Genomic DNA, 15571 nt, shown 5'->3' with positions numbered 1-15571 from the left:
CATGGCTCTGATACCATTTCTACCCAGGATCGCTACAACGGAGCTACAGGGAAGATTTTACGACGACACCAGCCCTGTGAAGCCACAGTGTTGTCAAGCAAACCCTAAACCACAGTCCTTCTCATGACTCTTTCAACGCCCACGTGGCTAACACGAGTCTTACAAGTACCACCGGTTATGTTGCCATAACCAGGGTTCATTACCTGGACTATTAAACTGCATGGGCTTTACAATCTCAACCTTAGAACCGTCGAGTGATATAGTATATAACTAGTAGCAAAATATGATTTAAAAATAGATTAGTATGCATAAGTTCAACACACTACTATTTAGCCTATTATTTAGGCTAAATGTTTATCCAAATTATATTAAAAATAAAATAAATTAAATATCTCCATAACTACCCTCCATAATTATATTTTTAGTTTAAGCTGTTGGGTGGACGGCTATTTAAGTTAATTATTTTTTTAGAAATTCTATCATTATTATGTGTAACATTGTAAAATATATATTTCATTTATTTTTTTCTTAAAGAGAGTGAAAAGTCAAAAGTGTACAATTAAAAATGAACGAACAGATGTCAAACCTACCAATTCTTTTTCGAGTCTTAGCTAGCGTTTGGCCATAGATTCCCAAATTTGTTTTGAAAAATCTGATTTGGGTGAAGTTTGGTTTGAAGATGAAAATGTGTTTGGGCATGATTTTTCAAAACATATTTCACTTTTTATTTGAAAAAACATGAAACATGACTTATACCCACAAGTTCTAAAAACTATCACAAATACTCAATTGTATTATTATCACAAACCATAGCCCTAAATAAGTTTGGTACAAAATTATCATTTTTATAATGAACTATATAAATCATTAATTACAGTGAAATCCCATTAGAAAATTACGGCTCCTAATTAAGAAGAAAAAGTTAACTGATATGAGTGTTCAGAAAGCCATTTAGCCTACAAATCAGAAGTAAAAATAAGATGCGCAAAGGATTGAGCTGATAAGGAAGCATATTCATCAAATATTTAGTTGGTCGTAATAAATGTGGGCTCTTTTATAAATTATAAAAGTTTGGGGTAATATTTAAAAAAAAATTAAAATGTAAGAGTCATGTTTTGGCCCAAAATCAGCAATTGAAGTGATTTTGGGATTTGGGATTTTGCTAAAATGTGAGCAAAATCTATGGCCAAATATGTATTTGCCAAATAAATCCCAAATTTATTTTGGCAAAATTCATGACCAAACGGGTCCTTAAAGTGCACTATAATTGCATAGACGTGGATAAGTGAATTCACAAAATAATTTGCAGAGACACCGGAAATGTGTTCACAGCTTTGTACACCAAAGAAGCCAGCCCCCCCATCTCTTAAATCTCAGATTTCTTTTACTTTATTTTTCTTTTCAAAACTTACCTCTGTAACAAAAGAAGAGACAGAGACCGTGATAGTCGCCGGATGACATGACTGCATAGGTATTAGACTCCTCTTTTAACGTCCCAACTACCCAATAATTACAACTACAAAATTGATCAACACCTATCCTCCCTAACACACGCAAGAAAGAAAAAAGGAAACATTAACTTTGTATTCTGCTACAGCTAAATATTGTTGACAATTGTCTTTAATAAAACAAGACTAAAGACAATGGTCTATCAGTGAGGGAGCTAGGATATCACTAAGGAGTAATACCAAAAAGTAAACACACTACAACAAGCTAACCGGTTTCAACATATACTATGTATTAATTTATAATAACCTGTTATTTGTGTAAAGATCTATTTTCAATGATTAAGTGAATGAGTAGTTAATGATAAAAGTATAACAAGAAAAAAAAAGATTGTCTTTCTCTTGATTTAATATAGTGGATAAATAAAAGTAAAAATATATTTTTAATATAGTGAAATAGTAAAAAATGAAGGGAGAAAATATTATAATTCAAATGAGAATTTCCCTTTTCTACTTTAACTGATGTGGTGGTTGGTTTCTCTTTGTTGACAGTAGAAAGTTGTGGAATTCTAGATGCGGCTTTTGCTAGCTAGTCTGAGTTCCATTTACCATTAATTACATTAACCCAAAAAACGGATAATTATTTTCTAATAGTAGTAGATCAAATAAGTGCTTGATGAGCGAAATTTGCAAACTCAAAAAGAAAAGAACTGTTTTAAAATCCGACTTGACTGCATATAGAGGCACTTATGGCATAACAAGCCAATCCGATCTTTTACAATAAAGTGATAAGACAAAAATACCATAAAACGGTTTACTTTTATAATATTGAACTCATAAATTTCAAATAGTTTGAAATCCAAAAAAAAATTTATTAGTAAATAATGTAAAAAGAGAAAAGGGAATTTATTTAATACGTTCACCTTGGTGTACTGTTATTTGAGTTTAAAACAATTATGCTTGTGATAACTTCGCATACCTAGAAAATAAGTAATTTTGTAAGAGCCTGTTTGGCTAAGCTACCAAAAAATATTTATTTTCTAAAATATTTTTGTTTAAAGTATTTTTTTTTTAAAATTACTTTTGCAAAATTGGATTATGAGTTTGGCAAATTCATTTGAGTAGTATCTTTTGCAAGTACATTGTATTTGATCAATCTTTCCAAAAGTTACTTTTAAGTTTCAAATTACGAAAAGAAAAAAAAAGAGTAAAAGTTAAATTTGCAATTAGTATTATTTAAAAAAGAGAAATGAATTTAGTATTTTGTTATAAAGGAATTCAATCAAAATATAAAACATAAAAATATAAATTAAAGATTTTAATCATTATAGTTATTCCAAAGTAAAATATAAAATATAATTATTCCAAAGTAAAATATAAAATATAGTTATTCCAGAGTAATAACATTGAGTATCTAATACTACTTATTGTTAACAGGATACTTTAAATATATTAAAATACATTATTTAATATAAATTAAAAATTTGCCCGTGTGAGACTATTCCAAATAGGAATAGGAGAAAAAGAGCAAAAATATGATTGAAATAAAAAAGAGAAGAAATGCCACGACCCAATTATCTTATAGGTCGTGATGGCGCCCAGCGTCGCTGCTAGGCAAGCCAACGGTGGACTAACCATGTGATTTACTCTTTATAATAAATTTTCAAGTATTTAAATTCTATTAGTTAAGATATTAAGAAACAACAGATTTGAACAATTAAAACGAAAGTAGCTGAGTGCAATCATAGCCATAGTAACAATCCAAAACCATAAAATCTGCTAGTGTGTGTGCCAAGACCTAGTGTCACAAGTGTATGAGTATTAATAGATTATACTAGCTACTGTCTGAAATAAAAATAGGCAGAAAATGAAAGCAAAGGAGAGACTCTAGGTGCAGCGAAACGGCTCAGGAAGCAGCTCATCACTAGGCCTCCAGGTAACGAGGATGCACGCCGGTATGTCCACCAAATGCGCATGCCTCAGATCCTGCACGGTTAGTGCATAAGTGTAGCGTGAGTATATAAACAACCTGTACCTAGTAAATATCAAGTCTAACCTCGAAGAAGCAGTGACGAGGGATCAACATCGACACTTACTATGGGCTAACAATAGCAATACAAAAGTTCTAAATAAGCATGGGTTATATAGATGATAATAATAATAATAACCAATTAACAAGTAGAAAATAAATAATTCTTTCACACATGAAAATTCCCAAATTAATTCAGTCGTATATGATTTCAACTTCCCAGGCCATGAAATGATATCCAATGTATAATTAAACTCCGAGTATTATCACACACGATTATGCCGAGGTCGTACGGTCCGATCCAGAATAATGTGTACACTGCCGAAGATTGAGCAGCACAAATCATAGATGCATTTATCTACTGTCGAGGCGTTCGGCCCGCTCTACAAGGAGATAGGATACTTTATAAGCATTTGACTTAAACGTTATTAAAGACAAATACACAATGTAATACAAATTCTATTAACGGTCTTTCACTCTTCCTCTAACAAGTTCTAATATAATTTTGGCACTTTAATTAACAAGTAGGGTGCAAACATTAATAATTCTTGATTTGGGTCCTAATACTACCTGGACATAAGCATAATTAGTAGCTACGCACGGGCTCTCATCACCTCGTACGTATGTAACCCCCCACAATTAGAAGCAAACATTAATTTAAATAACCTATGGGGTAAATTCCCTCTTACACAGTTAGACAAGAGACTTACCTCGTCTCAGAACTCACTTTCCGGTCTCAAATTCACTCTAAAGCCTCAACTCGATGCCGAACAATCCGAAACTAGTCAAATATTATATAAATCAATCAATATATGTTCAAAAGTTGATATTCTAACTATTAGAGTGATTAACCAACCCCAATTGAAGAATTTCTAAAATTTATCTTCGGGCCCACATACCCGGATTTCGGAAATTTTTGAAGAAAGTTGTTACGCATAACCTCACGAACTCAAATATATAATTTTCACTCAATTTCATAACCATTTTAGTGGTTAAACCTCATTTTTATCAAAACCTAAGTTTTTCGTCTAAACCCATAATTTTCACAAATTTACATGTTAAAATCTACCCATAATCTATGTATTTAACTTACATTAGATAGCATTTACTCACCTTCAAGTTGCTAGGTGAATACCCCTCTCAAGAAGCTCCAAATATCGCCCAAAATTGAGAGAAATGGGTTAGAAATGGCTTAGGTCCCGTAATAAATGAAGCTCACTACCTCCAGGACTTTCGCTTTTGCAGCTCATTGGCCATATCTTTGACTTCGCATCTGTCGAAAGGGCCTAGCAGATGCGGTCCTCCCCTCAGTTGGCTTCCTCGCTTTTGCAACCAGCGGCTCATTTTCGCGAGACCGCTTCTGCGGTGAGCACACCGTACTTGCGCCTTCCCCCGCTTCTTCGATCGTCTGCTTCGTACCGGCACCTCCGTAGGTGCGGTCCTTCCCCCTCTTCTGCGATTCCTGGGCAGCCTTTGCTGGGCTGCTTCTGCGAGCTCGCACCTGCGACTGGCCTTACGCAGGTGCGATTGCACCAGAAGCTGGATGCTTCAGTCATTTCCTCTAAGTCCAAAACTTGGTTCGCGCCTCGTAAGATTAACACCCAAGGCCCACGGAGCCTGCCCAAACATACCAACAAGTATTAAATCATGAGGCGGACTTGCCCGAACCCTCGAAACGTGAAAAACAATACCAAAACTAAGAATCACACTCCAAACCAAATTGAATTAACTTATGAACTTCAAGTTCTTCCAACTTACTCCGAACGCGCCGAAACATATTTAAACTACTCGGAATGACACCAAATTTTGCGTGCAAGTCTTAAATCACCATACAGAACTATTCCCAGGCTCGAAATCTAGAACTAACCATCACCGCAAGTCAAGAAACAGTTAAAGCACATACGAGGAGTCTTATTTAGAGGAACGGAACTTTAGAAAGTCATCAAAAACCCGACACGAATATACACCCAGGTCCAAAATCATCATACGAATCTATTGGGACCGTCAAATCCCGATTCCGAGGTCGTTTACTCAAAATATTGACTGAAGTCAAACTTATCCCCTTTTGCCAACCTTAAGGAATCGAGTGTTCCGATTTTTAACCCGAACCCTTTAAAATCCCGAACTAACCATCCCCGTAAGCCATAAAATAGTAAAAGTATATACGGAGAGTATTATTGAGGGGAATGGGGATCTAGGAAGCAAAACGACCTATCGGGTCGTTACAAGAAAGGTATGGTAGAAATAAAAAGGAAAGGGTTAATTTAATGAGTCATTCTTTGGAAAATATGATTTATTTATTTTTTTTTGTGCCAAACACCTCAAATTTTTGAAAAGTACTTTCTTTGACCAAAAAAATAGGGTTGCCCAATAAAATTGGCCAAATAGGCTCTAAGTTTGATCCTCTAAAGCTTTTGAACGGGATAAACTTACTAACATACACTACTAATAACCACATGTGAGTGCAGGTAAATCTTCTCTTTTAGACTTTCATTGGCATGTATTCACATAATCAATTAATTTCGTGACTTTAATTTATCGGCTTATTCAATGCTTCAAAAAGACTTCATGTCATAGCCAAACTGACACACATCAAATAAAATTTTAATTAAAATAGTATGGGTTGTTTTTGAATTGGTGATCGAAAAATAATTAGCATTTGCAAAGTCATTGAAAAATAGTACTATTTCAGCTGAAACACGAAAAGTTCCAGCATAATATGCTAGATTATGGAGCTCCAACGTATAAACTTCCAACATACTATATTGGAACTTCAGCACATTATGCTGGAATGTCATATGTAAAAAACTCAAACTCCAACATATTATGCTGGAAATATTTTGGATTTTAAGGGTGTTTTTGTTCAGATTTTATCTTTACATAAAAAAGTGGCTAAATTTCAATTACTTTTGAAATTATGACTATTTTTCAATTACAGTTATAAATCAGGATATATCTGATTTTTTTTCCAAAATTTTATAGAGTATTAGACACATAGCAAAACAACAACCCAGTATAATCCCACTAGTGAGGTCTGGGGAGGGTAGTGTGTACGCAGACCTTATCCCTATCCTAGGGTAGAGAGGCTGTTTCCAAGAGACCCCCGACTCCCTCCCTCCAAGAACTTTCCAGTTTACTCTTGGGGTGACTCGAACTCACAACCTCTTGGTTGGAAGTATACCTGTTAATCGGGCCGAACTGACCCGTTTACAACTCGGTTCAGCCTAGTACTATAGCGTGGGAGGTGGGCTGGGACGGGTTGAGCGGGGAGCGGGTTTCAAACGACCAGTTTTTTGATACCGGTGCACCGGAACCCGCTAAGCCCGTTAACGAATATTTAACGGGCTACAGCCAGGTTCAGCCCATTTTTAACGGGTTTTTTTTGGACCGTTGCCAACGGTCAAAATTCAAATATTGCAAATTATCCTACTATTACAAACGGTTTAGTTCATATTGCTGAAATTTCTCTTTTACTACATAATTTGAAGAAGAAGAAAGAAGGATATACTTGTGTTGTTGAATCTATGCTAGATTTTTAGTTTAAAAAATATTTCTACCCAATTCCCCCTATTTACCTAATTGGTGCTATTTTAAACCCTTCTATCAAAATGGCCACTTGCCGCCAATTAATCACTGCTTTATATTCTTATATGGATATTGGACCAACTGAAACTCCTGATAGTGACACTTGTATTTCTGATCTACACAAACATTTAGAAACATTATATAATTATTATGCTAACATTGTTGATGCTTCTTCTGTTGTAGATGCAAATATTCTTTCAAGTTCAGTTTCAACATCTGGTACGGTACCAGTACTTTGGATGATAATGATGGTGTTGAAGATTATTTGATTTGGTCTACACTAAGGGGGCATCAACAAACCGGTAGCAGGAATATTGATGAACTTCAATTCTACTTGCAAAAGTCAGCAGAGCCCCGCACAAAGGAATTTCTACCACTGGGTTGGTGAAGGAGCAACCCAAATCAATTTTCTGTTCTTTCGGCCATGGCTCGAGACGTGCTAAATGTGCCGATTTCAACAGTCGCATCAGAGAGCGCATTTAGCCAAGCAAGGCAGTAACTAGGAGATATCCGTCATTCACTGGGCAGCAACGCTTTGAAAATTCTAGTGTGCTTCAGAGATTGGATAAGATCAGAACAGCGAAATCAAGGGCGTGACGAGGTAGATGAAGCGGAGGACCAAGAAATTAGAGATATAATGGTTTATGGTTCTTATTCAACCAATGCCGGAAACCAAGAACCTCAGGTTGACATAGATAAACTTACAAAAATAATTTTTTGTAGCCATTTACTTTCAAATTTTAATTTTAAAATGTAAAATTCAAATTTCAAATTTAAAACTTTAAACTTCAAAGTTTAATTCTAAGCCTTAAAAGTTTGCAAACACTTAAATATCAATAACATTGAATAAGAAAAATAAAATTTACTTTTAAAAAAAATATATTGCACGGCCCGGTCCAGCCCGCTAAGTCCGAACCCGGACGGACAAAAAAAAACTCGAAAAAGTATAGCCCGCTAATAGCCCGCAACGTTAAACAAACGGGTTGGTTTTTCTGTGTCCAGCCCGTCCAAGTCCGCCCGTTAAACACTCATAGTTGAAAGTGGAGTGTGTTTACCACTAGAGCAACCTCCTCAAGACACATAGCAAAAGAAGAAATTATTGTTGATTTTGTTGGCAGCAGGACATTTAAAACGTCCAAATGCAAGTTAAGTTACATACTGAATTTTAACCAAAATAGTAGGTTAGTTGTTATTTTTACAAGATTATCACTTAATGCTTATCAAGATATTCACGTAATTACTTAACAAAGAAATCTTAATTGTATAATCATTCTTTTACATTGTTAATTCATATAAGTTAAACTCATTTACAAAAGCGGCAGCATCTGATCACATCCACCAACAACAACAACAACTCAGTATAATTCCACTAGTAGGGTCTGGAGGGGGGTAATGTGTACGCAGACCTTACCCCTACCCTAGGTAGAGAGGTTTCCGATAGACCCTCGGCTCCATCCCTTCAAAAACTTTCCACATTACTCCTGGGGTGACTCGAACTCACAACCTCTTGGTTCAGAGCCCGAAAAACTTTCATTAAGCAGTCCACTAAAGATATTGGCCAATGGCCATTCATTATGCATCAACGGTATTATTAATGCCTAATGATCTGTTTGCATGGACAAAATGGAAAATATAATTAGATAATTTATTCCTTAATCTCTAAGTAGCCTTGGCTATATATTACGAGTAAATCAGATATTTAGTTTTATCTGTTTAATTTAGTTAATCACTTACTGTTTAATTTAGTTAATCACTTACCATATAAATCAATTAATCCAATCCACTTCTCAATAATCAATATTTAGCATATTAGCTATTTCAATATTTGTTATAATCACCATCCCCAAGAATCCTTATCACTAAATTATGATCTGCCAGTATAAATAAAGGTGTTATCATTCATTTGTGTACATTCTACAGTTTTTTTTTCTTCTTGAAATAAGGCCAGTTAATTACTTTGATCCACTGATGGAAGGCCAAACAGTAAGTGAAGCTACCATGATTTGCGATACTTATGTCTCGGAAGAATGCCATATTTCTCAAGAATCAGCCGGTAAGAATATAACCCCTTGAATAGTTGGATAAATCATCCTTTCTATAATTATATTTCATTTCTATGTGTGTATCATTGATTCTTCATTTTCTATCCTTTTGTGTGGATCTTTCTTATTCTTTTTTTACTTTTTTGGGTGCGTCATAGTTGACCTCAGAATAGTAGAGAAGGTACTCGAACTTGATGTTTACATCAAACCAAACAATTTAATTTTCAGAGTTATAAATATTCAAAGTGAATATATATGGTTTAACTATAATTACGTAATTATAAAAAGGTATATGCAAACTTAAATACATGTATCACATTCATTCGTTTTATACAAACACAACGCGAATAAGTTTTTTTCACGGTCTTTATATTGGCTCAGCAAGATCCTTTGGCCGCCTAGGATTAGACCGTATAGCTAATGCATGTGGGGCTCAGAACAAACTGAAGCTTGATTTCGAGGGAGATGACACTTAATTAGATAGAAAGACCATTAATGATCACTTAACTTTTAGTTAATCTTAGTTCCTGTAGTAGACAGAATGTCAACTTCCAAATGATACACTATTGGATATGAAAAACATACAAATTAGGAAATTGGAACTTGTTGAACCTTTTTTGGTGTATCAAATCATGGTTTAGGTGTATATAAGAGTTGGGTTTAATTAGAAGTATAATAATTTGTCGTCATTTTGGGAATCAAAACAGGTTCTTATCGTCGTACGTATATAGTTGAGAATAAAAGTATGACTAGTAGTAGTAGTATTACTAGTCAATGATTTGCCATTATCTGAAGCAACTAAAATTAAATCAATATAAATTTAACTAGCAACAAACACATCTTCTATATATACTTGGTTTTATTTCTGAATATTATATTTTAATTATACCATAATCATTTCGTGTATATATGCTATGCACTTTGGTAGTTGCTTATAGAAAAACCGTGTTAATTTCTTATAAATGTGTTAGGTTTGCCTAATCGGCATATATTCTAGTTTAAAATTTGGACCCACAGACTGTTGCTTTATATGATTTTCAAAAGGCCTTTATTTATTATATAATTCTTTTCATTAATTTCTCTAATGATTATGTTAACGATAAAACCGTTAGAAACAAACATGTTTAGAAGAATGCTGTAGCTAATAGATTTTTCTAATTACTTTCATAGTCAACACATGAGTGATACTTTTATTTGGCTGATCATGGCATGCACGTTAGAATACTAGCAACTATTTGCTTTCAAATTCCAATAGGGTATCTTCGGTAATTATTTAATTAATCTAATGGAAACTATTTTGAGTATTACAAGGTACATAATCAAATAAGTTTGTAAAATCATGGGGCTCTAGATTTCAATTTGAGGGGAGAATAATTTCTATGGTGCTTAGCAGAAGAATAATACAAGGCGAAATGCATCCACTAACTTTAATTTGAACTATAAATTTATCAAATTTTAAACATACGTGTTTGATCCAATTTTGTGCCCAGTGTTCGTATTTCACTAACTGATTTGAAACTCTTAATTCGCCTTTGATTGAAATCAATAAAATGGAGGATATTTCACGTCCACTGATTTAAAATCTTTAAATTCGCCTTAAATTTGATTGAAATCAATGAAGTGTAGCGGTATTTCACGCCCACTGATTTAAAATCTTTGATTCACTTTGATTGAAATAAATGGCCAAAATAACAATTAGGACTCTATTCTTGTGGAAAGACTAAGATTTAGCATGATAATAGAACAAAACACAACTAATTAATGGACAGAAAGTTGAACCGTCATCTCCTACTCCTGTTAGATCTCTTTCGCTCTTTAATTACAGAATTTTGCGTAGAGATTCAATTATGGAATTCCGGCGTCAATCTTGGGCCTGCTTTGTTATTTGTTTCCATGTGAAGCCCATATCTTCTTCATATTATTTTCCATTTTATTTATTCTTTATTTTAGCTTTATGTTTCAGATTCTGTCAAAAAGGCATATCTTTCATGAGTATGCATCCTAACCACTAGAACAAGACCAAATCCTTTAAGCTTTTTTCACTCTCTATATAAATCCACCCAACCATTTGTCATTTCTATTCTCAACATATATACTTAACCACTTCCCTTTCACTGATAAAAGAATTGAATCTTTGCATCTAATATGGCTCCCTTAGGAGACAATAAGGACAACGTTGTTGTATCTAACATGAAACTTGAAAGAATGCTCAGCATGAAAGGGGGGAAAGGAGAGGCTAGCTACGTCAACAACTCTCAAGCTCAGGTGATCACTTTCGCCGTTCTAAATATGTTTCTTTACCATGTAATTTATTTCTTTGGAAAGCTATTTATTGCATTTAGCATAGTCGACATAACGTTTGTGCAACCTTAGGTAGTAAATGGACATTTGGAAACTTTCGCGAGCATTTGCCATAACAAAAAAATTAGTTTATAGTTGTGAGTCTTTTCATAATCGGTGTGCGTTCGACTCCCCTCCCCTTTCATCCACGTAATAAATTTATTTTAAAAAAATAAAATTTGTATATGGCGGAGCCAGGATTTAAGCTTATGGGTTCAAAATTCTAATCGTTTTAAGTTATTGGGTTCTAAATTAATAATTTATATATATTCAATGAATTTTTTAAGACAAATACAGGATTCGAACCAAAGCTATTGGGCTCGGTCGAACCCGCCCGCTACAGACTAGCTCCGCCCCTATATATATATATACATAACATAAATTCTTGTATACAGGGGCAACATGCTCGATCGATGCTACACCTACTGAAAGAAACCCTTGACGAAGTCCAGCTGAGCCCACCGGATGTTCCTTTCGTGATCGTCGACTTGGGATGCTCCTGCGGCAGCAACACCGTCTACATAATCGACGTGATTGTGGAACATATGAGCAAGCGATACGAAGCGATGGGTCTTCAACCGCCTGAATTTTCTGCCTTCTTCTCTGATCTTCCTTCCAATGACTTCAACACGCTGTTTCAGCTGCTGCCGCCGTTGGCTAATAATGCTTGTGGCAGCATGGAGGAATGCTTAGCTTCCAATAGTCACCGCTCTTACTTCGCCGCCGGAGTTCCCGGTTCCTTTTATCGCCGTCTCTTCCCGGCGAGATCCATTGACGTTTTCTACTCTGCATTTTCTTTGCACTGGCTTTCTCAGGTTATTTTCCTCTTTATATATATATGCGCTTCAACTTTCAATATATAACATTTATCACTTACTTCCGTCCATATTTAAAGATAGTTTTTTATACCCTTAAATTTGATATTTGAAAACTGTAATATAAGAATATATGTTTAAATTATCTCTTCTTAAATCGTATTTACTAAATCAACACATTAGAGTAGATTTGTAAAAGGAGTACTAAGTGAGTTCTTTTGTTATTTAACGTCAAATATTTTGAAAATTAGATTATTAAAATTAATTAATATTTGAGATTGAAGATATATAATATTTGCAAACAAAAGTCAAATGGTAATATGGTAATCAAAGTCGTGGTTAGCTAAAAAATAATTTACGTAGCATGGGCAAATAGACAGAGAAATGTGGAAACAATAGTGATTTGTACCAATCCCGAGGATGATTTACAGTTAAGGCAAACACTTGAATTGTGGTAGTATGTTGTTTTCAAGTTTGAAAATGCATGAAGATCCTAACTACTTTATTTTCTTTGAGAAGGTCAAAAAGTTCAAAAGCACTCAAAATAATAATGGCCCCTGGTTTTCTCAAAACCACTAGCCTAAACACTTTTTTGGCGATATTTATTTCTTTATTTTCTGTTTGATGTTGGATTTAACTTATATACTTGAAAATAAAATTGTATTTTTCCCCTTCATAAACGATAAATGACTAATGAGTTGGGAAGGAGTACATATAAGTGCATGCATAGGCCAATTGAAATGGACTGAGAAAAATTAGTTGTTTAATGCTTTGATTGCTAATTAATTAAGAATCTTCTAATAAACTTATTTAGAAGTTTGAATAATTAAACTAAATAGTCCTCCACCAATCACTTAAACTAAAAATAACCTATAAATGTATGATATGTATATATCGATAAATAATCCGTGTATATTGATTAGGAAAAATAATCAATAAATTCGGCTAACTATAATTAATTGTGTAAACATCGCTAAAGTTCAATCTGGGATGACAGGTTCCAGATATAGTGTTGGATAAGAGATCAGGGGCGTACAACAAGGGAAGGATATACATCCACGGTGCAAATGAGAGCACAGCCAATGCATACAAAAAGCAATTCCAAAGTGATTTGGCTAATTTTCTTGGAGCAAGGTCTAAAGAAATGAAGAGAGGGGGTTTCATGTTCTTAGTTTGCTTAGGAAGAACCTCTGTGGACCCAACAGACCAAGGTGGGGCCGGACTCCTTTTTGGGACCCATTTTCAAGATGCTTGGGATGATCTTGTCCAAGAGGTAATTACTCATTCATTCCATTATTATATTCTTCTCTGTGCCATAATACGTGAAGAGTGAAGACTTCAACAGACCTATATAGAAAGAGTCTGTGTAAGATGACTTATAACAATATAGTATAACTTTTCATATCTAATTTGATAATGTAATCTGGAAGACAAACTAATAAATTGTTGTAGTAGGTTAATTTGTATAGATAGTATAACTTTTTTATAATGTTGGTGTACAGTCGCGGAGACATCTTTAACCAAAGAGTGTCAATTGACAGACCTTTCGCATAAAACATTATACAGTATAGCTATATATTATTATATTTTAATTATTTTAGCTTATTCGTGTATTTATTTTTCTTATATTTTGATTTCACTTATTGAAAATTCTAACTCCGTCAGTATTGGTGTCTTTGTTGTTCGGATCCTATAAAAATATCGTTGGCTATACGTCGGATCCTCTAAAAGTTCTTCATTATTGAAGGATCAACATGAGTGTGACGATATGTTTTGAAATATCTGAGCATATAACTTAAACTTATATGGTATAGGAGTATATATTATTGTCTTTTCCTTTTTGTGAAGTTGGTCGTTTTGGACAATATAATGTAGACTAGTGTTGAGTGTCACAATCAGAGGATCAGGTCATTCTCCAATTTGATTCTTGAGCAACCAAGCACTAGTACTCAAAGGTCAACATCTGTCTAGACCAAGTGTGTCTGGTTGACAAACGACTAGGGATTGTGACTAAGCGTTGGCATGGAGCCATTTTAATGAATAGTCCTAAATCATGACTTTTACTTGTCACTGCGACCAATTGGGCTTCCTCTCTATCCTGCACCATAAATTGACTACTCTTAACTTCTGTCATCATCTATCAGCAATATCATAAGTAACAAATAGCAATGGCAAGTGGCTACGCCAAATAATTAGTAAAAAGCAGCCACCGTTATTCGATTGTTAATATAGTTTCTGAAAGAAGAAAAGATATTATGAATCCAAACAAAAGGGAGTGATATTTAATTGGAGTACGTGAATTTTATATTTGGTCCGTATAGAACATGTTATTAATTTACCTAGGACACATAACTACAGTAGTTTTAAGAGGCTTCATTGTTAAACAGTTTTTGCAGCACCAACAAACTCTGATTCTTAGATTCAAATGGCTGAAGCTCTAGCTATTTTCTCTCTCAATGCGATTCCTCTTTCTTTCCTTTATCTTGTTTTTCTATTTTATAAATTTTTGTTCAAGACTGATTGTGTTGAAAAGTAATAGTATATATATACTTCAGTTGAGTGGAGAAACAAATTTATACTGGTGGTCAATTGTCTACTTAGGTTGCTTTCGCTGTACTAATGAATACAGTACTATTTGTTTGAAGTAACAGGGGCTAATTACAAGTGAGAAGAGGGACAACTTCAACATCCCAGTGTATGCACCAAGCATACAAGATTTCAAGGAGGTGGTTGAAGCCAACGGCTCATTCACTATCAACAAGCTTCAAGTCTTCAGGGGAGGGAGTCCTTTGGTTGTCAACCACCCGGACGACGCAGCTGAAGTCGGACGAGCCTTAGCCATCAGCTGCAGAAGCGTCAGTGGCGTCCTTGTCGATGCTCACATTGGCGAACAGCTCAGTGACAAGCTGTTCGCCCGAGTTGAGCGCCGAGCTTCACGCCATGCAAAAGAGCTTATTGAAAAGCTTCAGTTTTCCCATATTGTTGCTTCCCTTTCTCCTGCATACTAGTAATCAAACGTTTGGATAGTATTTGGTTTCTGTTGGGAAAAAAAACTAATTAAAAAAAGTTTGTGGAAGTTGAACTTGTGTTTTGACATGAACTTTATTTTGAAAAAGTTGAAGATAATTATGATTGAAAACTACTACTACTACTAATTAGTTCACTCAAAATACTCCTCAAATCAGTATTTTAATATCTCAAATGCTGAAGTTCAGTATTTCATGAAGTTCACTTGCAAATACAACTATTTCAATATTTGCAAATATTAAAATATTATTTATGACCAACGGATAAAAGTTTCTTCCGAAAGTCGGA

General features: G+C 34.5%; 1 protein-coding gene across 1 annotated transcript; it reads left to right on the top strand.

Annotated features, from left to right (window-relative positions):
* The first annotated feature begins 11077 nt into the window (after nucleotides 1–11077).
* LOC107814352 (indole-3-acetate O-methyltransferase 1-like) lies at nucleotides 11078–15338 on the top strand. The gene is made up of 4 exons (XM_016639758.2): nucleotides 11078–11366; nucleotides 11837–12256; nucleotides 13254–13529; nucleotides 14908–15338. Exons 1-4 carry the CDS (start codon nucleotides 11247–11249, stop codon nucleotides 15262–15264), a joined length of 1173 nt encoding a protein of 390 aa, XP_016495244.1. The 5' UTR covers nucleotides 11078–11246; the 3' UTR covers nucleotides 15265–15338.
* The last annotated feature ends 233 nt before the right edge of the window (nucleotides 15339–15571 follow it).

The sequence above is a fragment of the Nicotiana tabacum genome, chromosome 21, assembly GCF_000715075.1.
Source record: "Nicotiana tabacum cultivar K326 chromosome 21, ASM71507v2, whole genome shotgun sequence".
NCBI classification, from domain to species: domain Eukaryota; kingdom Viridiplantae; phylum Streptophyta; class Magnoliopsida; order Solanales; family Solanaceae; genus Nicotiana; species Nicotiana tabacum.
The sequence above is the reverse complement of the archived record's forward strand: the minus strand, read 5'-3'. Positions and strand labels throughout refer to the sequence as shown.